Here is a 26768-nt window from a genome sequence, read left to right as displayed (position 1 = left end):
ATATTGCTTCCTAGCCTAAAAGTATGCTACTGAAATATAAGTTATTTCAAACCTAAGAAGTTCAAAATACGTTGATGTTCTAGATGAGCGGAGCCATTGCCAAATTTTAGTACTGGTGTTAATAGTAAGGAATTGGTCGTATCGACGATTAACAGTCAGAGGTACTGGCATCGTTGGAATATCAGAAGGTTCAGTGAGAACCATTCGGCCAAATAACGTGGCAAAGTTGAGCCGAGGTCGAAAAAACCACGTCAAAGCAAAAATCAACAGTTTTCTTCGATATTCGAGATGTGGAGCACTCCGAATTCCTTCCGACTGGCCGAACTGTCAACAGGAAATACTATTCAAGCGCTTTGCGTCATTAGCGAAGCTTTTCGTAAAAAGAGTCCGGCCGACAACTCTTGGTTTTTGCACCACGACAATGCAATGTCGTCTACTGCAGTGGTTCTTCGTGAGCTGTTCACCAAATTGTCACCCAATGTCGTACCACAACCACAATATTCGCCTGATTTAGCTCCGTGTGACTTCTGGATATTTTATGCTGATTTTCTAAGTTTATTACATACATATGTAGGGTTAATAGGTGTGAAATCTTAGTAAAATAGTAGAATTTGTTCTGCATTTTCTGAGAAAACTTGTCACAGTAATTTATATATTTTTTTTTTATACCGTCAGTAAGTAGGTATTTCAGCAAAGAAAGTTTCACGGACTTTAAAAAAATGTTTTTGATGAATGAATTTTTGATTAAAAATTAAGATGCTTCTTGGATATTAAGAAGTAAAAAACGAAAATATTTATATTTTCAAAAAAAATCTATTTGGGACATACAAATATATGTAAGTCTATATCAAATATCGTGCATTTGAGGTTATCTGAAAAGCTTTACAGACTTAAGAAATTAAGATTCGCATATTAAGTAAAAAAGCGAAAATATTTATGTTTTGAAATAAGATATTATGGTCTATTTGGGATTTAAAAATATATATTTATCCCAAATCCTCTAAAAAAAAAAAATTGTAAAAAATAAAAATATAAAACCAAAACCTTTATGATTTGAAATTTTTCACATACATTTTGAGGCCATGCCGAAATTTTTTGTATTATTTGAATTTGTTGACACAAAAGTTTTAGATCTTTTTATTCTAAAACTCGTAGTTTTTTCAGAAGCCAAGATAAACTGTTTTTTACCCTTAAAAATGACACCCTAGTCCTCCTTTTCACTTCCTGACCAGAGCTCGCGCTTAAATTATTTATTCTTCTTATATTATCTTCTTCTACTGAACTGATTATAATAAATGTCCATACATTTCAATAGTTAATTTGTATCACTTATTTGTGCATTTTTTTATATAAAAATTACCTGTTTATCCTTGAAATCGTCAAATTGGATATTATTTTCCCGCACACAATACACAAGTTTATGCTTCCAAGCGATAATCACTTCATGAATTTATTTACTGCGCAATCAAATTGAATTACACACACATGCACGTATTTATAACTGTAATACACTTCCTTAACGGTGCAATAATTCACGCTTTATTGTACGAATTGCAGACACTCTCCACGTTTTTTCACACTAATTATAATTATCAATTGTATTTCCGTTCACGAAAAGCGGCGCTCAGCGACATAAACTCCCACACAACTACAACGGCAGCAAGACAATTAAAAAACTTGTGTAAGAAACTGCAACAATTTTTACTTCCGCCACTTGAACGATGCACCAACACCGATGAGCGCTGCGAGACAAACACTCGAGCGTACAGTGGCGCTACGCCAACACACGCGCACTCATGCACACACAAATACACACACTCACTTACTCACTTACTCACACATACAGCGTTGCAATGGCGCGCCGCCAGTTAAGGCCGAAAAAGACGAAAGTTGTCTCGTTGTCTGTCGTCGCTTGAAGACACTTCAAGTCCAAAATAAATCAACTGAGGATTTCTCATGCAACGCAGCGCAGCGCACAGATGGGTTTTCAGAGCGCGACGCAGCCAAAACCGAACCACCCGCAACACTCGGCGAACGAAGACTGAATGCAACTTTCGCAAATGGATTCGCGTAAACATTGGAAATTCGCACACCGAAGATGAAATGAAAACAAAAGCGCCAAAAAGCAACAGCAACAACCACCACACAACGAAGACCAGCAGCTAACCATAATAACCAGAGCGCACAGCAGCCAAAGCCGGCTTTATTTGTTGTTGTCAAGTTGTACAACACGTAGCGTGTAGATATGTATGCATGTAGGTAGGCAGCAGCAGCTGTAGATGGCAAATCGACATTGCTGGCGTGGAGGCGCGTCGGCGGGTAGCGGACGAACGGTAGTTGGCAGCAAGGCAAATTGCCTACTTCGTGCCGATTAAGTTGCGAGCGAGGCGAATAGCATGCGTCCAAAGGAATAGCAATAGCAAAAGCGTTGATATGCCGCTGCCGGCTAGTTGAATGTCTTCTACAAAGCTATGTGCTGCAACATGCCGCGCGTGCCACATACAACATTCTACATAGCACATGCAACAAATGCTGCTGCGGCGTAAGTATGGTCAATGATATTGCCTTTGTTGGCAAAGGAGACATGCATAGAGAGAGCGAAAAAGGCGTGAGAGCGCGTATGAGTGTTGCATATTTGAGCGCATGTGATTTTGATTAGCAACATTTGTTGCCTATAAAAGCTACAAACTAACTGACAGCACGATGGTGCTAGAAGACAGGCCTTTCACCGCAGTTTATTAGATAAGTTGTCAAAGCAGTAAGTTGCTTTTTGGCGCTGGGTAATGTTGCAGGCATCATGTTGCAACATAAATGTTGCTGGGCGTTCTTATGTTGGAGTTTAAAATTTTGTTTGATTTCAATTGTAATGTCAGTTTCGTTTAAGGCTTCTGGTTCGCCGAAGGTAAGACAGCCGACGTGTTTCAACCTCAGTTTTGGAAAGGCTGCGTAATAGAGAAAAAAGTGCCGGATGTTGACAAGATTGAATGGATTAAGAGTTGTCAAAGGTCTGAAAAGTCTTACTCCATCGAATGTCTATTACACGTTATCCAGTAACAACCCCTATGATTGGCAAGATGAAGTTTACTTCGAGAAAGTAGTTAAGTAGATCAAGGTTATATTTTAGGCCAAAAGAATTATGTCTTCCATATATCTATTTACTATCAGTTTATAGAATACATTCTAGAACTAAGATGTCATTGCTTAGTAAAGCGCCTGAGTATATGCAACATTTTATGAAGTGACAATTTTCTAAATGCCTAAATGTAAGCAATACCTTTCCTGTATTTCTAATTGATTAAAAGGTGTAAAATGTGACCATTTTGTATACATGTGGCTTTCAATGAGACAACATTTTTTTGGAATTGGAGGTTTCGACAGCTGGTATTTGAGATTTACTCAATTTTGCTTGCCATTTCACACTTAACAGACTTACAACAAGACAACGTTTGCAAACCGCGCAAATTTATTACTAAAATTATGGTTCTGTTCGGACGAATATGTCCAACATCCGGCAGAGTCGGTAATTCGAACAGCCGCGGATCGGTTTGGCACAGCGTTTACCCTAGTGGATAATGCGCATTCTCAAATACGCCGTAGAGTACACACCGAAGTCGCTATTGCCGCTGAGGAGCAGAGTATCGAAGAAGACCCGAATGAATCCATCCGCCATCAACTTTATGGAAGATTTTGTGAAAGGATCTTGGTTTGCGGACTTACAAAAGCCAACTAGTGCAAGAATTGACGCCAAACGACCATCAAACGCGTCGTACGTGCGGTGAATGGGCCCAAAATGAGATGGCATCCCGATTTTCTCATGAAAATTTTGTTCAGCGAAGAAGCTTACTTGTGTTTGAATGTGTACTTAATAAGCAAAATTGTCACATCTTGAATAATGATAATCCACGAGCCATTACTGAGACATCATAACATCCTCAAAAAGTCCTGTTTGTTTTCTCTAAGGGCAGAGGACATCGTTGGTCCAAATTCCTTCAAAAATGTAGCCGGCCAATCAGTGGGGAAGGCTATAAGGTCATGATTAATTAATGACTTTCTCTGAATTAGAGGATGTGGATTTGGACGAACTTTGGTTCCAACAAGACCATGCCACATGCCAGAAGCCAAAGAAATAATCAAATTTTTAAAGTAAACTTTTGACAAGCGCAATATCTCACGTCGTGGGGATGTGTCTTGGCCTCTAAGATTACACGACTTAACACCGCTTGATAATCTTTTGTGAGGTTATGTGTCGGTTGTTTACGCAGATAAGTCTGAAACGACTGACGCTTTCAAAGAGAATGTTCAGTGCATTATTGCAGCGAGCGCAATTGTTGCTAAAAATGGTCGAGGTTTTCTTTTTCTTTATTGGCGTAGAGACTCCTCATTGTTGTTTGGCCGCCCATGGCTCTGCACCATATTTGCAAGACGTGGTTGAAGAGCGTCTTATAGAATGTGGTCGACTGTTTATTTGCTGGCAGGAGATATTTCGTCTTTCCCTCATTCACTACCAGACTTATACGCTTTGCTTCCTTACCCAGTCTGGAAAAAGCAGAACTAACGGCGTGGTTGTTGAGGTCAATGATATCAATATTATCGGCGTTCCCCTTAACTAGAGTATCACCGGGTACTAGCTATTTCAACTCCGAACTTTCGTGTCTCCAGAACTTCAGTTTTGAAAAGGTTGCGTTTGGACTTGTTCGAAAAGTTGCGATACTTTCGTGATTCATTATGTTGCCGAAACATGTTGCGCAACATTTCGCATGTTGTTACGAAATGCGCAAGCGTCAAACTCAAACCATATGCACAGTAGTAAAATATAACAAACCCCAAAAACTCGACATTATTTTAATGAAGGAAAAAATTGTGTTTGCGCGGGAAACCCGTACCTTCCGCAAAACCACCAAAACGGCAGCAGGTGGACCACGCACACACATACATGGTACATTGTACATTTGTGTGGAACATCTTTATTTTATTTTCGGCAAACAAAACGGAGATGAAAATAAAGTGAAGGAAATTAAGGCCCGCATCAGCGCGAATGCAAACAACGGCGTGCAAGCAAGCTGAGTGCCACTCAAAAGCGGAGCAACGGTAGCGGCTACAAGTGGCGACAGCACATACATAGCACAGCACAGCACAGCACAAGCACTTGCAACGGTTTGTAAGTGCATGCGGGCTTTGCAGATTGCGGTCGGCATTCGTACGTCGGGTGGGTGGCTCCGTGAGGTGGTGGTTGACGGTTATACATCTGGACGCATGTTTGTGTATGTGTGTGTGTTGAAGCGCAAAGACGTATTCGTCGCTGATGATTTTGTCAATTGTTGAGTATGGCCCCACACATTTTCTTTGTTAGCTGCAACAATAACAAAAAAGCAAATGATTGAGCGCTGAAGTGCATTGAAGAATGGAAGACAAAGAAATGTGTGGAGTAAAATGTGTGCACAAACACACATAGCCACATGAATTTATATAGCGCAGGCAAGTATGTGTATGAAATAGATTCCTTTTGCTAAGAATTTGCTCTCATTTGTTTCTTTTTAAACTGGAGGGTTGCATTTTGCGGCAAATAATATACTTCATTGTATTCCCTTTCAATGCTTTGATAGCTTATTGTGTGATTTAGGTATATATTTACAAGTATAGAAAAATAAATGTGGGACTAAACTTCAAAATACAGGGTGTAGTTGCAATAAAGTTGTATTTTTCTATTAAATTTTTTTTATCCCCGAAACAGGGTTAAGTTTGCCACGAAGTTTGTAACACCGAAAAGGAAAAGTCGGAGATCTTACAGAGTATACTATATATGAAAATATACACACTGATCTATGAAAATCATGCCGTTAACGGAAAAGTATTTTATTTGACAAGATATCTTTGAAAAAAATTGGCATGTATTATTGTCCAAGGCAACAGTTTAAACAATTGCTCAGATCATACCACTATAGCATATATCTGAAATACAAATTTTTATTAGTGATTTTCATTATTTATGCAAAACTGTGGTTATTAAGACTGTCAGTACATACAAAGCAACTCTTTAGAACCTTCTGTCACTAAACATTTTAGAGAACTTTGAGCATATGTACATTTATTTATGAAACATTCTCTTGGTATTTATGAAAATTGAAACAAAATATGCACCCTGTATTATCAGTATACATAAATGCACGTGGCTTATTTTGTGAAATAGTATAATAAATACTTTTACTCCACTTTTCTTCAAATATAATACTTTTATCAAATCCTTTATTTACCTTCTTCACAAAAGATTTGTAAAAATTAAAAATAAATATGAAAAGCGCTGTTCCATTTCACAAGTACCACTGAATAATAACATAAAAAATATGTAAATAATATTTCTGAAAACATACAAAAAGTTACTAAGCTAAGATTAGCGAAAGTGGTAGTGTATACATATGTATACCATAACTGGTGTTATATCGGATACTGAGAAATATAAACCTGTATTAAAATATTTTTTTTATTTAAAAAAATATATTTTTTCAGTCAGAAATATATACTTTAACACATTCTTCCACATTTTTCTTCGCATTATACATATTTTGTATTTATACTCTCGCAACAAAGTTGCTAAATAGAGTATTATAAAGGGTGATTTTTTAAGAGCTTGATAACTTTTTTTTTAAAAAAAACGCATAAAATTTGCAAAATCTCGTCGGTTCTTTATTTGAAACGTTAGATTGGTTCATGACATTTACTTTTTGAAGATAATTTCATTTAAATGTTGACCGCGGCTGCGTCTTAGGTGGTCCATTCGGAAAGTCCAATTTTGGGCAACTTTTTCGAGCATTTCGGCCGGAATAGCCCGAATTTCTTCGGAAATGTTGTCTTCCAAAGCTGGAATAGTTGCTGGCTTATTTCTGTAGACTTTAGACTTGACGTAGCCCCACAAAAAATAGTCTAAAGGCGTTAAATCGCATGATCTTGGTGGCCAACTTACGGGTCCATTTCTTGAGATGAATTGTTGTCCGAAGTTTTCCCTCAAAATGGCCATAGAATCGCGAGCTGTGTGGCATGTAGCGCCATCTTGTTGAAACCACATGTCAACCAAGTTCAGTTCTTCCATTTTTGGCAACAAAAAGTTTGTTAGCATCGAACGATAGCGATCGCCATTCACCGTAACGTTGCGTCCAACAGCATCTTTGAAAAAATACGGTCCAATGATTCCACCAGCGTACAAACCACACCAAACAGTGCATTTTTCGGGATGCATGGGCAGTTCTTGAACGGCTTCTGGTTGCTCTTCACCCCAAATGCGGCAATTTTGCTTATTTACGTAGCCATTCAACCAGAAATGAGCCTCATCGCTGAACAAAATTTGTCGCGAAACACATTTCAAACCGAACACTGATTTTGGTAATAAAATTCAATGATTTGCAAGCGTTGCTCGTTAGTAAGTCTATTCATGATGAAATGTCAAAGCATACTGAGCATCTTTCTCTTTGACACCATGTCTGAAATCCCACGTGATCTGTCAAATACTAATGCATGAAAATCCTAACCTCAAAAAAATCACCCGTTAGTTTTGTTCACATAACGGTTGTTTGTAAGTCCTAAAACTAAAAGAGTCAGATATAGGGTTATGTATACCAAAGTGATCAGGGTGAGGAGTAGAGTTGAAATCCGGATGTCTGTCTGTCCGTCAGTCTGTCCGTCCGTCCGTGCAAGCTGTAACTTGAGTAAAAATTGAGATATCAAGATGAAACTTGGTACACGTATTTCCATAAGAAGGTTAAGTTCCAAGATGGGTAAAATCGGCCCACAAAATGGCAGAAACCGAAAACCTATAAAGTGTCATAACTAAGCCATAAATAAAGATATTAAAGTGAAATTTGGCGCAAAGGATCGCATTAGGGAGGGGCATATTTGGACGTTATTTTTTTGAAAAGTGGGCGTGGCCCCGCCCCCTACTAAATTTTTTGTACATATCTCGGAAACTACTATAGCTACGTCAACCAAACTCTATAAAGTCGTTTTCTTCAGATATTTCCATATACAGTTCAAAAATGGAAGAAATCGGATAATAACCACGCCCACCTCCCATACAAAGGTTATGTTGAAAATCACTATAAGTGCGTTAACCGACTAACAAAACACGTCAGAAACACTAAATTTTCCGGAAGAAATGGCAGAAGGAAGCTGCACCTAGGTTTCTTTTAAAAATTGAAAATGGGCGTGGCGTCTCCCACTTATGGACCAAAAACCATATCAGGAACTACTCAACCGATTTCAATGAAATTCGGTATATAATATTTTTTTAACACCCTGATGACATGTACGAAATATGGGCGAAATCGGTTCACAACCACGCCTTTTTCTAATATAACGCTATTTTGAATTCCATCTGATGCCTTCTCTGTATAATATATACATTAGTAACCAATGATGATAGCTGAATAAAACTTTACTCAAATACGGTATTTGAGCTGAGGTATCCCTTGTGGAAAAATTGCCGTGAGCGAACTATAACTTTTCAAGGTCCCTGATATCGAACACGAAGAACTCAGTGCCCAACCTAACCTAACCTAATTTTTGACCGAAAATATCGATAAATCTCTCAGAATTTAATTCTAATTAATTTTACAGCAAAATAAAAAAATTTGCAAATGACAGATAATGAAATCTGGATTATCACTTTATCATGCGAGAGTATAAAATCTTCGGTGACACCTGAACTTAGCCCTTCCTTACTTGTTTTTATTAATTTTTCGGCTGAAGTTAGGGTTGAAGTAGGGTTGTGTCACTGCTAAATTATGGCTCAAAAATAGTAGCCTACATTTTGGAGCAGAAGAGAAGTAAAAATGAACTAGAAAGTACTAACTTGGTCATTTCATAAAATGACATTTTAATTTGTGTTTACTAAAGAAATTTTAATTAAAATTGTAATTAATTATACATTTTTTAATGCCTGATTTGCAACACTGATAATTCGGTGATGGAGCACGGTGCTCGTTCGTTCCAAAGATGTGGTTGGCCGTGGGGAAACGGTCGGCGCAAATGATTCCACAAATATTAAATAAAAAACCAAAAGTTTCATATAATACAAATATTTAATAATAAAAAATTGGAAACACACATACCACGTCTGAAAAGAAGAGAGCGCGCAACTTTTTAGTTAGAGTTTAGTTGCGTGCGAATTAAACTTCGAAGAAGAAAAGAAAAGATTGCTCTGTCGATACAGACGTGGCAAAAGAAATTGGGCGGGGGCGGCGTCAACATTGAATGACATTAAAATAGCTGTAACGTTGAAATTCGAACTTTGAAAAAACCATCTGAGGCATTTTTGACTATCTTAAATATCTAAATATGAAAAAAATATTACTTTCTTAAATTTCTTGACTCGAATACCTCCTTAATGCAGAATATTTTTTCGAGACCCAAAATATAAAACATAGTGTACACAGCTCTTTTTTCAGACTTAATTTCATTTTCGCTCACATATATATTCATATGTAATGCGAAATTGTTTTTCATCAAGCTCTGCTAATTTTAAGTAGCTTACATGCACACGAATGCGTTTATAACTTAATGAATGAATAAATGCAAAATGAATGTATGATATGTACATATACATATGTAACATCTGTTCATGAACTTGTAAATACTATGCTCTACCACCACTCCACCTGCACTCATTCACAGATTTTCATAATTACGTACATGTTCACATTAACCCATATAAACACACATACATACATACTGGAATTTGTATTACACATTTACACTGGCATTCGAACTTGAAAGGACTTCCTCCGAACTCCGACAGTGAAGCTTACAAAATTCACAACCACATTTTTTGCAGAAAATACGCTTATGAGAGCAGGTATTCGTACATGCATGCAAATCTGCATAAGTGTTAACTAACTAAGCTGTAATGAACTATTTTAATGGGGAGTTAGGCAAATAAGCACACAATTTTATGCTTTTCACAGAAGCATATTTTCTATGCGCAAACAATTTTACATTTCTAAAGCAAATAACCGTTAGAGATTACATTTGCTACACACATAGATATACTATTTACATAGGTAGAAAAGTGTGTGGCAGACTGCTAAATTGAATGTTACGTATACGCCACGGCCACTTTGAATGCCAAACTCGTCACACTGCAAATGCTTTGAGTGTTATGATAAATGAAATTATACATATGCATGTATGAGAATGTGTGTATATAAATACTTATATTTGCATACATTTCAAATTTATTTTTATTTAAATAGTAATCATCGCTAAGTCAAGTAATTTAGTTTAGCACAAACATTCTAGCTTCTGTGTTAGTAGAGTAATCTGGATTTTCATAAAAAAAAGAAGCAGATTATCTTCGCTTAACAGAAAAAAATATACCTCACAAATACAAAAAAATCCGAAGCTATAATACCTTTTTACAAACATAAAAGTTTCCTTAATGAACTTGATTTGGACGGCTAAGTTTGTATGGCAGCTATATGATATAGTGCTCTAATCTGAACAATTTCTTCGAGGATTGCACTGTTGTCTTAGATAATAATCTATGCAAAATTTCTCAAACAAAAAAGTCAGATAGCCGAACGATTTTCTACTCGACTTGCACTCCTGCTCTCTGAGATTGATGAGTCATTGGTTTCCGAACAGGCCAAAATAACAGCTTGTAAGATGAGGAGTGCCGTGTCGCAGCGGAGAGAGAGCGGCAATCTGCTGCCTACTTCCCAACCTTACAATCGACCACATCACGTGCAGGATGGGAGAGTTGAAGAGGGAAGCGAGATGCATATGCAGGCAGAAAAAGAAAGAGGCCAAAATGCGTGAGTATGAAGAGTTTGGCAAGCTGGCCGATAGGGGTAGCGCTGGAAAATTCTATCATCTGCCTTTTTAAAGTAATTAATTTTTACAAAAATATTTTCTTAAGCACAAATTTGGAAAACATTTTTTCTTTTGTAAGTATACAATTTTTAGTTATAATAAGTAAGTTCCACAATTTTTCGCATCCACAACACTAAGCTCAAAATGTCTCCAAACTTTGAAACGTTGAAAACTAAAAAAAAATGTCAAAGTTTTCATTTAATTGATATTTCAAAAATTCAAAAACTTTTCTAAAAGCAATAAAATAATTGAAAATATTTTAATTAAATACCATCAACCAAGAAACGTGTAAGTTTTCAGTGAGAACAAATCGAAAGAATGGCTAAAAAGGTCGAGGAAGAGGAAAAAAGTGATATTGATGATATTAATCTGGACGATGAAGAAGAGCCGCAGCCAGAACCGAAAAAACGGATACGTATAGTTGTGCCCGAAGAGGACGAGGGGTCAACGGCATCCAGAACTAGATTACAAACGGTTTTCTATTATATAAAAATTGCATTTCTGTGCAGCGTTTGGCTTGTAATAGCAGTGCTACTGCCGACGATGCCCATTGAGAAGATGGACGGACATCTGACAACAATTTTTCCAAATCAAACAAAAATCATAGTTATCGATCTGAAACGTGTGACACGCGCGTCGCTGGGCTTAAGAGCGTACGGACCATTTCTTGTGAGCGTTCATGCATCGAATGTTGATCCGCGTATAAATAATCATATGACAGCATTTTTGGAGAAAGCAGTCTACGCTGCGGATGGCGAGAGTATAACCGATATTATAGTTGTATCGAATATACAATATTTTTTGCTCACCACAAGCGAGCACTTGAGCACCAATGTTGCGCCAGTGAAAGTGTACGGACATTTTGGGCTAACAAATTTCTCCATAGAGGACGCAAACAATGTGCGGCTACGTCTACACCTAGAGACAAATGTCGACACGGAAGTGACGATAAAGTATTTTTATGAACGTTCCTTGGATGCGCAAACTTGCATTATACTCGGCGCCCTAGTGTTGGCCTTCCTGTATATATCGATTGTTTGGGAGTTGGTGAATCGCACCTTCGTCGCGTTGATAGCGGCCACTTTGGCTATTGCGGTGCTGGGTTTTATGCGCTCATGGCCCGATATCGGTAAGATCATCAAATGGATGGACACGGAAACTCTACTACTACTCTTCGGCATGATGATACTGGTTGGCGTACTTGCTGAATCGGGCATTTTCGATTATTTCGCCGTGCAGGCATATAAAATGTCCCGGGGACACATTTGGCCGATGGTTAACATTTTATGTTTCTTTACCGCCACGCTGTCGGCCTTCGTGGATAGCGTTACGATGATGCTGCTCATAACACCGATCATTGTCAAGCTGTGCGAGGTGATGCAAGCCGATCCGGTTTTGGTGCTGATGTTCCTCGTCATCTATGCAAATATCGGTGCGGCCTCGACGCCAGTTGGCGATCCGCCAAATATCATAATCACAACGAATTCATTCATTGCCGCGCATAATGTGAATTTCGGCAACTTTATGATGCACACGCTGCCCTGCGTGCTGCTAACGCTGCTGCAGACATACATACAATTACGCTTGACGTTCCGCAAGTTGGGTGTCGTGCCGTACATAGCCGATGCTGAGAGTGAAATGCGTATGGGTACGCACGCGTGGGAGCGCGCTGCCGCCGCCATACAGCCCTACTCGAAGGACACAAGACAGCTGCGCGATGTGCTTATGCATAAGGCGCAGCACGTTAAGCGACATATAAAGAGGCTGGGTAAGCGCCGCACCACGACGGCCAATTACAAAGAGACGCTAACCGAACTGCGCACCAACTATGGCATACGCAATAAGATTTTGCTCTTGAAGTCAATCATTGCATTCGCTTTTGTTATGACGCTGTTTTTCATGCATTCCGTGCACGGCCTGCATCAGTTGTCGCTCGGTGAGTGCGCCCTTATGGGTGCGATAATGCTACTCATACTGGCGGACGTGCGTGATATGGAGGCGATTTTGGGACGCGTCGAATGGTCAACGCTCATATTTTTCGGATCCTTATTTGTGCTCATGGAGGCGCTTACCGAGATCGGCGTCATCGCTGTGCTCGGTCATATGGTGGAGAATTTGGTACGCTCGGTGGATGAGGAGCAACGCTTGTTGGTCGCATTGCAGTTGATGCTGTGGGTGTCGGCGATTGCTTCAGCTTTCCTCGACAATATACCGGTGACGACAATGATGATACGCATTGTGATATCATTGTCACAGAATAAGGAACTTCATCTGCCGCTGCATCCATTGGTTTGGGCGCTGGCGCTGGGCGCATGCTTTGGCGGCAACGGTACTTTAATTGGCGGCTCCGCCAACGTGGTGACTGCTGGGGTTGCCGAACAACATGGTTATGCGTTCACTTTTAAACGATTCTTCATGGTGGGCTTTCCCGTCATGATTGGCAATGTGATCATCACATCTATATACCTTTATGTGTGTCACAGTGTGTACCAATGGCATGATCCACCTATAAACTGATTTAAGCATTTCGCACAATCAACCTAAAATTAGCAATTAGTTTGTATTCAATTTTGCTGTTTAATATTTTATATACATAAGTTAAATCATGCAATTACTCGGCCAACAGCTTTTTATGAAATAAAGACTCAATAACCCATCTGTCGTTTCTTCATTTCGCACGTAACTGTCATTTTAAAACTCCATGTGCTCTGGCCATCATCGTTTGTGTTATACTTCGCAGAGCACGTCTCTGACAGATCAAGCCGATCGAACCACAGTGAACACCTTCTACGCTTGCTGGTTCTTATTTCTTATGGTGTACAAATCTTACGCAGATTCATTCGAACAACTCCCCAAGAAGTGTCAGCATGCCATTTCAGATAGCGGAAAATTTTGTGTGGCCTTGATACTGTAAAAGCCAATCACACTCAAAACAAATTACAAAATTACCACACCAATGGACCGGATTTTTATATGGAAATAGCTGCTGCATCACAACAAAATCTATACATTCTAGAAAAGGACTCTTACTGGGGACGAAAAATTGGACACATACAAAGTCAAGCGAAAACCGTCATGTTTGAATCGCGGTATGCGAACGCAAAAGGTGGCCAAGCTTGGATTGACAGTCAAGAAGATTTTTCTAGGAGCTTCGTGGAATTGGCAGGGAATCATATGCTAAGAGCTCCTCCCCTACGTTCAAGCTCTCAATGCGGACATGTGCCGTCAACAATTGTACCTTCTGAAGGAAGCAAGATAAAGTGTGTTCCATCAGTCGAAAGCCAGGTTACAGGCATCAATAGTGACTCGTCAAAAGGTCCAGGATTTAGGTTTGAATATACTTAAGCATCCACCTTATAGCACCGACTTCGCACCAAGTGCCCAAGACTACTGGTTCCTGCAAGTCGGCCTGTCATATAAAACGACATTTTACATATTTTACGTCGAGATCTTGAGAAAGTGTACGAAACACAGCTTGTGCTAGAGTAGTAAAAGTTCCAAGAAGATATAACGTTTTCGAGCCAAATTTTGTTCTACGATAAAACCCATTTCAATGGATTTATGAGAGAACATTTCGGTGAGCAGAAAAATTCGCGTTTTGGATCGGTCGACTAGTCATCAAAACAATGTAATATCACACTTTTAGCCTTTTTTCTGTGGGGCTATGTAAAGTCTAAATTCTATGCTGAAAATCTCTCTTCGATTCAGGCCCAGGGGCAAAACATCTCGCTTCTCATTCGCCTGTTACTAGTCGATTTACTCGAACGAGTTATCGAAAATTGGATTAAACGGATGGACCATTTGAGACGTAGTCGCGGCCAACATTTGAAAGAAACCCTCAAAAGAAATGTGAAATAATATTATTTCGAATGATAATAAACATTCCCCATTATATTTAAAGTTTCTGTGTTTATTCATTAAAAAAGTAGGTAATCTCGAAATGGAGTAAAGTTCTGCTTCTAAAGCTTATATTCATTCATACATTCTATACTGGCAAATTTTTCCAGGGCTCTGGCTCAAGATTAGGAATTCTAACATAAATCAATTAGTGTTTTCCACTGAAAGCAACACTATAATCTCGGAATACATTATTTAGATCATAATCATAAACCGATCAAAATCAAGATAATATACTTTTATACCCTTTTATACTAAAAGAAGTTCAACTGTGAGAGGTTTTATAGCTGCGGTACAGCGGAAGTTGACATTTTTCCTTGTTTTTATGAATATTTCCACGCTAAGCACTTTTGAGAAGAAAAAGCCATCACGTAGGCGCTGTATACTTGCATTCAATATTCTAACATTCGCTCTATATTTCCTTCAGCTCATCAATGGAGCGAAACCGCGCGCGAATATCAATCGCAATTAAGCGCCCACCACACACATACAAACGCATACACATATACGTATATATTTATATATAAATTGAGGTGGGAATATGTTTGGCAGCACGGCATCAACGTGGCATCGGCAATAATAGTTCGGTCGTGAGATGCGTGACTCGCTGCCGTACTGTGTAGCATGATTTTGTTCATTGATGCGCCGTTGATGCGCCGCTGATGCAAGGAGTTTAATAGGAACGGACGCTGCGACGCGCATTGCGCCGCTCAAACCGAAGTAAACAAATATTGCCGTGCTTTGAATGCTTTCCATTTTCGAAAATTAAATGTTTACCAACTGCAACAGCCACAGCGAATGCAAATGCAAAAACAAAAACAACATGGTAGCGGCAGCGAAATTTGCAACAGTTTTTGTGCCGCTTAGTGGGATTTGGCAACGCGGCGCATCTGCATTTCTCGTTTTATTTCATTTTGTTTTGGTCGTGTTTTTTTTTGTTTTTCGTTGCTGTTCTCAGCCATCAAGTCGCTTTGTGTGGGAACAAATACGACGGACGAAAGTTGGCGTTATTGAAACAGCAGTGAAGCAACATTTTAAAATTGCTCCAACTTCCCGCCATTCCACCTCCCTGTACACACAAACACACACGTGCAAACACTCGCGAGCACACACACTCGCACACGCCTTTAGAGACGCCGTTAGAGCCGCGGCATGAGCGACTCTTTGCTTGTGACCGCAACGCATTCTCGCTATGCACTTGTTTGCTGCGGTTTTCCGCAACTTCTTCAATGTCGATCTGTTGTGTGGTTTTAAATTTCCCAGACGCATGCGAAATTCCTGACGGTAGTAGGAGGCGTGGCCTGTGAAATAACATGCTTGCGTATTTGCCGTCCAAAAAAAGTGCGAAATTGAAAAGATGATGCCGTTGAAAGAATTCGAAATACATGCTTAGTGGGAAGGTAAGGCACAGCACGTTTCTTCGACGCTCAGACAAGCAACAACACAACACGATATGTGAACGAGAAGCGCAAGATTACAAAATTTAATAACAAAAGAATTGAAAGAATAATTTTAATTTGAAAAAATTGAAATAAATGATATTGTAAGTATTTGAAGAAATGATAACTGAACTTAAAAAAATATGTACTCGGCTGCACCGAAACTACACTTCACAGGCTCATAGTAGTACTACAGTGGTCAAAAACTAGTACGACTTTGTTCATAATATTAAAATACTTTATTTATTTTTCAAAATATATGTCGTTTTCCTCAAAGTAATCCCCCTTGACCTAAATGCACTTGAGCCAACGTTTTTTTCGATGTTCGAAACAGTTGTTGCAGTCAGTTTTCATAATACCCTTAAATGCGCGTGAGGACTGACGCTTAATGTCTTCATTGACTCAAAGTGGTTTCCCCGGAGCGGTCGTTTGAGTTTGCTAGATACCCAAAGTCACTCGGAGCTAAATCAGGCGAATACGGACGTTGCGGCACGATATTGATTGAAAACTCACGAAGAATCAATGCAGTAGACGACAGTGCATTATCATGGTACGAAAACCAAGAGTTGGCGACCCCTAATGCCTTCCTCTTTTACAATTACCTTTGTGCAAATAACGCTCAAATAGTATTCCTAGTTGACAGTTTGGTTGATCGGAAAGAGTTCTGAGAGCACCACACCTCGATAGTTAAAGAAAACTGTCAACATAACCTCGATTTTCGACCTGATTTGATGTGTTTTTTTCGACTTCGGCTTACCTTTAACAAGATATTCCCATTATGGATCGTCTGTTTCCCGATCGTAAGCATAGATCAGACTCATTGCCAATAATAATACGTTTCAAGACATGCTAGTAGTCGGAAAGCATTGTTTCACAGACGTTAACGCTGTTTCTCGAAAAAATTGTGTGATTTTGGAACGAATCGTGCTTTCACTTTTCTTAGGCTCAAATGATCTTTCAAAATGGTTTTCCTTTCGATATTCCAATGTTAACAGTAAGATCTCTGACTGTTAATCGTCGATTCTCAAGTACCAATGCTTTTGTTTTATTGACGTGTTGATCATCAATTGATGTTGATTGCCGTCCTGGACGTAGAGGTTTCAGCACTAAAAATTTAATTCCGCACAAACTATTTATTGCCCACGGTGGTATATCCTACAGTGTTCCGATCTGAACAATAGACCTTAAAGCGTTGCTTTATATGTATAGCAATATGTGCCAAGTTAAATGAAGATATCTTGAAAAATAAAAAAGTTTCAAACTATCTGCAGCAGGCTGGATACACAAAAAAGCTTGATGTTTGGGTGCCGCATGATTTGACGCAAAAAAACCTTGTGGACTGAATCAACGCCTGCGATATGGTGCTGAAACGGAACGAACTCGACCGATTTTTGAAGCGGATGGTGACTGGCGATGTAATATGAATCACATACGACAATTTCAAACGAAAACGGTCGTGGTCGAAGGCCGATGAATTGTCCTAAACAGTGGCCAAGCCGGGATTGAAGGCCTGGAAGGTCTGCTGTGTGATTGGTGAGATTGGAAGTGAATCATCCACTATGAGCTGCTCCCATATGACTAGATGCTTAATTCTACCATCTAATGCGAACAACTGGACCGCTTGAAGTAGGCGATCGACCAGAAGCGTCCAGAATTGGCCAACAGGAAAGGTCTAGTGTTCCACCAGGACAACGCCAGACCACACACTTCGTTGATGACTCGTCAGAAGCTACGGGAGCTCGAATGAGAGGTTTTATCGCAATAGCCCGGACATAGCGCAAAGTGATTACCACCTGTTCCTGTCCATGGCGAACGCCCTTGTTGGTGTAAAGTTGAACTCAATAGAGGCTTATGAAAAGTAGCTGTTCGAGTTCTTCGCAAATAAGGAGGGAGGCTTCTACAAGGGAGGTATTATAAAGTTGTTGTCTAGATGGAAACAGATTATCGAACGAAACGTCGAATATTTGAACTAAGTCCGATCACTGTAAAACTTTTTATAAAGTATTGAATAAAGAGCAAAAAGCGGAAGGGACAACCTAATATGTATGTATATCGAAATACTTGGGAATTGTTGAAAAAATATCGGCGTATCACCAAAAGTAGGAAAAATACAATGTGAACTGATTCATCTAACAAAACCAAGACACATTGTGACACATAGATGTGTTTACCGGCCATCAAAACGAGTTACGTTGATTTGTAACGCTTGACAAAAAATAAATTCAGAATAAATGCCAAACTGCGTAAGCCGTGTCTTCGCCAATAAAGAAAGAAGAATACGCACTAAAGTTGAAGTAGATATTGAGGAAGCAGTGTTCTTCGTCTGGTCTTATAAATTAATAAGAACTCTTTTTTAAAGGTAAAAGGCTACCACCTTGAGCTATAACTTCTTACGAACCTTTTCAATTTCGAAATCTGAAGAACGAGATTGAAATAATCTTCTTTTGCATCGATTTTCTCACTAGCAAAATCATTCTCCATAGACAAGAAATGGTAGTAATCACTTCGTGACAGGTCTATATTACAAAGTGGATGCATAAAACCTCCCAACCAAGCTCTGAAAGTTTCAAGCGAGTCACTATTGATGTCTGTATCTGAGAATATATGTATGTACATATAATATGTATCTCTGTGTAAAAATGTAGCAATCCTGAAATGAGAACACAACAGATCATTCACATCAGACGACTGCATTGCATTATTAATTGAATTTAAGTTAAAAGTTGCATAACATTTATTCTGGCCACATTTAATGGCAGACAATTAGCTTTCATTTGTCGAAACATGTTTACAACAAAAACGAAAGTTCCGCTGTTTGTGCCACAAAAGTTTTACAAATTATCCACACCTCTTTAAACAGCTAAAAGCAGCTACAAACACAGATGAATACACAACAACAACAACAACAATGAAACAACAGCAACATTTACAATAATAAAAACAAACAAATTTTAAAACATTTTTAATTAACGAATGTAAAAGTTTCGGTAAGGTTGAGTGAATTGAGTTGAAATGCTGAATGCGGCCGCAGAACGCGGTTTCACGAGCCGACGCGACGAAGGATAATGGGTGAAGTAAAACGTCGTGAACGGATAGGCGAGTGTAATGGATAATGTACGCGGCTGCATTGCAGATGCCTTACTTTAATGAGTTAAAGGATTTGTTTGTTGTTGTGCTTGAAAGTGAGACCAAGCAGCACAAGAAGATTAATTCGTAAAAGTTGTTGGTGTTTTTGGTTTTTCAGTTTCTTGTAACTTGTGAATGAAGTATATGTTCAACTTTTTCGCCGAATATTTAAGAAACATCCAAGAGACGATGCTATTTTGAGCAATTCTAAAAGAAAGAATAGTCTACCCATAGTAAAAACTGATTTGAGTTTGATGTCGAAGCTTTTACTATTACAGATACTTCGTCCTCTATTTATTAGCGTAGATTGGAGATTGGAGGATGAAGCCGTATGTAGAAGTTCGCGCATGTGAGAACATTTCTCTGATTGCCATTCACGTGGAAGTGGCCAGAAACGATTCTTTTACATATGGCTCAAGCAGCTGACGACTTCTGGTCTTAGACCAGGTATAATCTGAGTGGCCAAAAAACATCCGTTTGAAGGCGAACTAAAGTGAGAAGTCTAAATCTCCTCTCCCCAGGGTTGTGCGCTGGGCTTGGGACACGCCAAAAACTACCATTGAAAAGTAGACAACAGCCTCGGATGAGAGACCCCTTTTTTGATTGCAGAAACTAGGCTCAAGTAAAAATTATAAATAGCTATATTCACTCGACGTTATCTTTCAAATTGAAGGTCCTAAAATGTTTAAAACTACACCCGAATGAATGATGAAACACGTTACCGTCTAATCAAATTTGACCCGGACTGACAAAAAACATACATTTTCCCATATTTTAATACAAAACTAATGGAGTTTCATTCAAAATTTGCTCAGTAGCGACCAACCAACAACAAGTTTAAACGAAAATCGTATGCTCTGCAGATGAGAATCTTTTTTTTGTAGACTTGAGACTCTGTGAAAAGTTCTAGCGCAACATAACAGCACTGTGAAGACCAGCCTATATCACAATATATAATGAAAAATGAGAACCCTAAGTAATCCCTCACGGTTTCCACTAAAGGGTGAACCTTTTGAAGATTATCTCTTTTAAATATTGGCTGCGGCTACGTCTCAGATGGTCCATCCGTTGAGTCAAATTTCTATAACTCGTTCGAGCATTTCGACTGATAACTGGCGAATGACATGCGTGATATTTTGCTCCAAGGCCTGAATCGAAGCGGAATTCTCCGCATAGGATTTAGACTTTCATATCTTCTTCTTCACAGGAAAATGCGGTGTAATAATATACGACCTTGGTAGCCAATCGACGGGCCCAAAACGTGAAAGTAACTACTCACCGAATAAATCCATTGATTAATGGAATATGTGGGAAGTGGCGCCCTCTTGTTATAACCAAATGTTGCCGGTGATTCCACCGGCCCACAAGCCACACCAAACCGTTGTTTGCTCTGGATAAAATGGCAACTCTTGAATCTCTTCAGGTTGCTTTTCGTCCCAAATGCGACAGCTTTGCTTGTTTACATGACCATTGAGCCAGAAATGGGCTTCATCCTGAACAAAATTTGGTTCGATAACGTGGAACTAGGAACTTTTCAAGAGCCCATAGAGCGAAGCGATGTCGAAACGACTCTTCACGATCTTCGTGTACAGTACGTGAATTCTCGTAATAAAATTGGACGATTTGTAAACTTTGTTCAGGTTTCCATAATACAATGCTACATGGCAGCTTGACACAACTCACGCGTGATCTGCCGAAAAAGCTCAAAAGTACCTCTACTTTTGTCACCCGTTATTACATATGTATTATACAACTTCAGTGTAAATTTTTACATACTTGTAAATGACAACAATGTGCCTAAATAGTTATTTAAACATATCCAATTAGCCGATTATATCATGTTCAAGCCTACAGCATGCTGTACGCCCCACGAGAGCATACCCGTACATATAAATGTTTTCTAATTCAAAACAGCGCATTTCTAATGTTATTCCATTAGAGGTGTTGTGCGTTAGGCGCCGAGGTCAGGTTTACTTCTGAAACAGCAACCCAAATCGGTGGATAAAATAAACGCACACACATGCAAATACATTTGAAAGCTCTATTAACGAATAATGCCATGAATTTGCTTGCTTTAAATTGCCAGTGTCTCCCGCAGGATGTTGTCACCATGCACCCTATTACACATGTAAATATATACATATGTCCCTCATAAAACTGCAAGAGACAGCCTACAGTGTCAATTCATTGGCAAGACAACCCTTGGAGCACTTAAATGCACCTGCTTTCGGTGTGAAAATAAATAATTTTGCCAGTTTGCTCCCCTGGCACTAAGAAACAACCCACACACACATATATACACTTCACCTTATTTACTATTTAGTGTCGTAAATTCATGCCACAACAGCAACAAGAACAACATTAGGTGTAAGGCACATCGGTAACGACAGCAGCAGATTATATTACCAGAATTAATTGCATTAAGAAAACAGACAATACAGCAACAGCAACAACAACAAATATATACATATTTAATCTATAAGCATAGTAACTGCTTGCGTAACAACGTTTTGGCCTGCTCTGTTATGGACAGCACACTGTTACACCAACAACAAGTGCTAGCAATTGCTTAGCAACGGGGTTGATGATAATTCAATCAGTGGAGCGGGCAACACGTGCCAAAGTTGCTACTCTGTCTCAAGTTTATGCAAAAGGATTTTACCTGATTCCCTTAATTGAAAGTCGATACATTGTATGCAAATGCCGAGAGGCTTTAAGTGGCAGTCGTGAATATTGATTTTGTCATGCCTAAGTTTTTACTGAGAAGTATGTAAGAGGATGTGGGTATGGAATAGCGAGGAATAGAACAAAATCCAGAATTTAGCAAGGACAAAATGCTTAAGAGTGCTGTATGAAGATACTTAGGTCTAGTTAGTGTACAGCAAAATCATTGGGCATGAAAGGAAGGGGGAAGGAAAAAAGTTGCAGGACATTATTGATTGTACATCAAATCTAATACGAGGGCTGCTATATATATTTCTGGCCTAGGCAACACTAAGTGTTGCCAGGTGCAATTTGACATTTCCATTGGAAAATTTGACATTTTTTAGCATAACATCACTCAGAACGTTTTTCAATTAATCGTGAATTGTTTTATTTACAGGGAATTAAAAAATTCATCTCGGCCAAAAAATGGAATTAACTCGTGAACATTTTCGTGCGATCATTTTTCACAACTTCCGACGTGGATTATCACGACAAGAGTGCGTCGATGAACTAAAATCTTTGTATGGCTAAGAAGCACCACGCTCGCTCAAAGACGAATTCCGTGAAGGTCGTCCAAAAACAGCCGTTGTGCCAGAAAACATCGATGCCGTACGTGAACTGATAATGCAAGACCGTCATGTAACATACCTTCAGATAGAGGCATGCCTATGCATTTCTCCCACCAGCATACATTCGATATTGCATGAACACCTGGCCGTTAAAAAGGTTTGTTCTCCCGCACAATTTGTCAATCGCTCAAAAAAAGGCTCGTGTGGATTGGTGTAAAGAAATGCTGAAAAAATACGATCGCAGTGCTTCAAAAGACGTTCATAAGATCGTCACAGATGACGAATCATGGATCTATACGTATGAGCCCGAAACAAAACAGCAATCGACCGTGTGGGCCTTCCAAGAGGAGCCAAATCCAACGAAAGTTGTTCGTGGAAGAAGCACTTCGAAGCAAATGGTCGCCTGTTTCTTCGGCAAAACTGGTCATGTGGCGACTGTTCCGCTTGAGCAATGTAGGACAGTCAATTCTGAGTGGTACACCACCATTTGTTTGCCTTAAGTCTTCGGAGAAGACGAAGAGAAGACGAATCATTGTGCACCATGACAATGCGAGCTCTCACACATCGGCTCAAACCAGCGCCTTTTTGACCGGCCAAAACGTCGAATTGATGGGTCATCCGCCGTACAGCCCTGACATGGCACCCAAAGACTTCTTTTTATTCCCACACATCAAGAAAATAATGCGTGGTCAACGGCTTTCTTCGTGGATAATCCTAAAAAATAATTCTCTACAAGTTAATGGCTTATGATTGAAAAAAATGGCTGAATTTTTAAAAAAGTTTAATATCGATTCGATTTTAGATCATATCAAATATTACTAAGTCTTTGGTTGGAGAACTATAAGCAGAAAAGGTAAAACTTTGATGATGATCGCAGGCATAGTTGTGAAGAAGCCATTAGAGAGACGACGCAACACCTTCTCTGCTTCTGTTCGGCTTTATCTAGAGCCCAGCTTAGATATCTACGACTTGCTGAAGTAGATATCGAATCTCCATTAAACTGTGCAACAATTGTTATCTTCTTGTATGACATAACTTAGCCTCGTATAAAAGTAATTTCCATCTGCCATTACGAAGGATTTGCAGATCTAAATTTGTGTGGCGTGACAGCCAGCCTTACTTAACCTATTAATCGCATTAAATTTGAAATATTTAGTTTAGAAAAAAGCGTGTTTAAAGCGAGACCGATGGAGCTAATTGAACCGAGCACCCACACTTTGGAAGGCTGCAACGCAAGGGCTCAAAGAAATGGTATATTTTTGGTAGAATGAATCTTTCTTTTCACAATGTGGTGCCAATTGGAGATTCCAACCAAAGCCACGTTCTGCTCCACCTGGGCTTTCCAAAGGAATGGAGGTTTTTCTCCTATGTTTCATCCGGCGGGTATTGCGTCAAATACTTTCAGGGATGGAGTATTTTCGTCTATTCCGACGACATGACCTAGCCAGCGTAGCCATTGTCTCTTGATTCGCTGAACTATGTCAATGTCATCGTATATCTCATACAGCTCATCGTTCCATCGAATGCGATACTTTTATTCGACGTGACCAGAAGATGAGAGTTAGTCACCAAACCATTTAAACCATTTTAAACCACGGCTGAAAACACAAAAAAGTTTGATGTTTGGGTGCCGCATGATTTGACGCAAAAAAAAACCTTCTGGACCGAATCAACGCCTGCGATAAGCTACTTTGAAGCGGATGGTGACTGGCGACGAAAAATGGATCACATACGACAATATCAAGCGAAAACAGTCGTGATCGAAGGCCGGTGAATCGTCTCAAACAGTGGCCAAGCCGGGATTGACGGCCAGGAAGGTTTTGCTGTGTGTTTGGTGGGATTGGAAGGGAATCATCGACTATGAGTTGCTCCTATATGGCCAGACGCTTAATTCTACCATCGACTGCGAACAACTGGAAACTTTGAGGCAGGCGATCGACCAGAAGCGTCCAGAATTGGGTAACAGAAAGGGTGTAGTGTTCCACCAAGCCAACGCCAGACCACACACTTCGTTGATGACTCGTCAGAAGCTATGAGAGCTCTGTTGGAAGGTTTTATCGCATCCACCATATAGCTCGGACATAGCGCAAAGTGATTACCATCTGTTCCTGTCGATGGCGAATGCCCTTGTTGGCATCAGAAAGATAGGAACAGATATCAACATCACTTGCGGATCAACTCAAAACATTTTGGTTATTGTTTTGGGTTAGAATCATGTCAATGCTAGACTCATACCAAAAGACCTGCATCTTTTGCAAAAACGACATCGAGCTAAGGTGGCAAACAAGATTCTTGTCGAAACTGTCCGACAATCTAGCGAAAGTCATTACAAAAATGAGCCGAAATCAGAAAACCCAAAACTCACTGAAGAGACTGACACTCATTTTAGTCGAAGCTTAAAACAAGTGTGTAGAAACTTGTATTAAACGTTAACTCAGAAAGCTATTTTTAAGTCGATAATAAAGATTTGTATAAAAATATGTTTTTTATAGATCCGGGTCAAATTCGATCATACATATATTTGAAGCCAAATATATTAAAATCTTCTGTTTAATACAAATTGAAAAGCTTATTAAAATAAAACGGCGAAATTTGCAAAATTTTGGTTTTTGGTGGTCCCAAAGTCTAATTAATACTTTCAATTTAACAAAAAATAAATAATAATATGCAATATATATGTATATGTATATGTCTATATGTATAGGCGTATACATACATATGTAGAAAACAAAGCCGCAGCGGATAAGTCACGACTTACTCTACGCCGCGGTTAAAATGCAGCTTTCGGACCGCCCTTCCTTTACCTTTGTTCCCTTGAAATCCAACAGGCTTGCGTTGGTATCAGTGTATATATCTACTTTATAGAGTAGTAACAACTTTTCGTAACTTAGCCATTCTGCTGCGCTTGGTTGAATTTGACATGCCCGCATATTTGCACGCCAACCGATAATTATCGCTCGCGTCGTAAATGCGGTCAGAGGTTGCGCGCAAACTTAGCCCAGCCGACACACTGCGGCAACTAAATAAATACAAAAACAAAAAGATACTCTTTAAATCTTTGATTTTGCTTTTGTTGTTGCTTTGTTTACGCATTCCGCGCAGCGTTTGTTGGCCGAAGTTATTCCTTTGATTTTTCGTGGAGTTAAGTTTTGTAGTAGGTCTTTTTTCGGCACCGAGTTGTTGGGATCTCTGCAGTTAATTTGGCGTAACCACCTTATTTTTGCACCAGAAGTACAAATTCTTACCGCCAACATACAGCTATATGCATGTTGGAACAGTCGTATGCACAATAAGAGCTCATATATGAGCATATGCCTACTTTTTATTTAATTTTTTTCTTTTCTGTTGTTGTTTGTAGTTTCTCCTTGTTCATTTCATTTGTGTTGCGCTTTTGTTTTTAGTGGCGGCTTGCGCATCTGAAACTGATATGTTGCAAAAGGAAGCGTTTCCAGGCGCTGCCGGCGGGCAGTACGGCTACATAAATGAAACACCTGATAGCGAGCAGGTGGACTTTTCGGTATTGCACACGCGCATGCGCTCAGCATGCTCACAGGAATGCAGTTGGTAGAAGTGTGTGTGATTGAGTTTGTGATTGAAAAACAAGGTTTTTTTCGCTTCAAGTAAAACATTTTATTTCAATAATATAACGAAAATTTCGGAAATAGTTCCCAATTATGGATGGGGAAAGGTTGGGAAAGGGGTCAGGAGTTCTATATCAACTCCAGCTTTAGACTTACTGACTTTTACAGTGTTTTCCAAGCGGATTACTCCGGTGTGCAGCCTCAGAGAAGTGACCATCCACTCAGAATATCAGAGCGACGATACTAGCCTCATTAAGAGTACGTTCAGGGCTAGTCAAGGAGTGCCTAACTCAATAGCATCGAGTCTCTTTTTGATCAGACTGGTATGGGCGCCAGACCACAGGGAGATCGAGGGCGACAAATAAATCAGATGAGTTAGAAAGAAAAGACACGCTATAAACTTTGTGATCGGATCGATGCTCTTGTATCCTCCTGTATTCTACTAATAGATAGCTGAGCTTAGCGGGAGCTTGGCCAGCACCATCAATACCTTCACTGTCCCAAAATCCTTTCGGCCCAAGATCGATAGCAAAAGTTCTAATGATCTATTTGCCCTCAGTAAGGCCCTAGTTGCGGGGATTTTAACAGGCCAT

At 39.4% G+C, this 26768-nt stretch overlaps 2 protein-coding genes across 2 annotated transcripts in view; one reads left to right on the top strand and one right to left on the bottom strand.

The window, feature by feature from the left end:
* Positions 1–26768, bottom strand: part of LOC105228027 (uncharacterized) — a 139729-nt gene that overhangs the window by 99181 nt on the left and 13780 nt on the right. The window lies entirely within an intron of this gene.
* LOC105224415 (P protein) lies at positions 11084–13497 on the top strand. The gene has a single exon (XM_011202487.2). It carries the CDS (start codon positions 11176–11178, stop codon positions 13372–13374), a length of 2199 nt encoding a protein of 732 aa, XP_011200789.2. The 5' UTR covers positions 11084–11175; the 3' UTR covers positions 13375–13497.

This window comes from Bactrocera dorsalis, chromosome 5, assembly GCF_023373825.1.
Source record: "Bactrocera dorsalis isolate Fly_Bdor chromosome 5, ASM2337382v1, whole genome shotgun sequence".
Taxonomy (NCBI): domain Eukaryota; kingdom Metazoa; phylum Arthropoda; class Insecta; order Diptera; family Tephritidae; genus Bactrocera; species Bactrocera dorsalis.
This window is presented reverse-complemented; position numbering and strand designations above follow the sequence as displayed.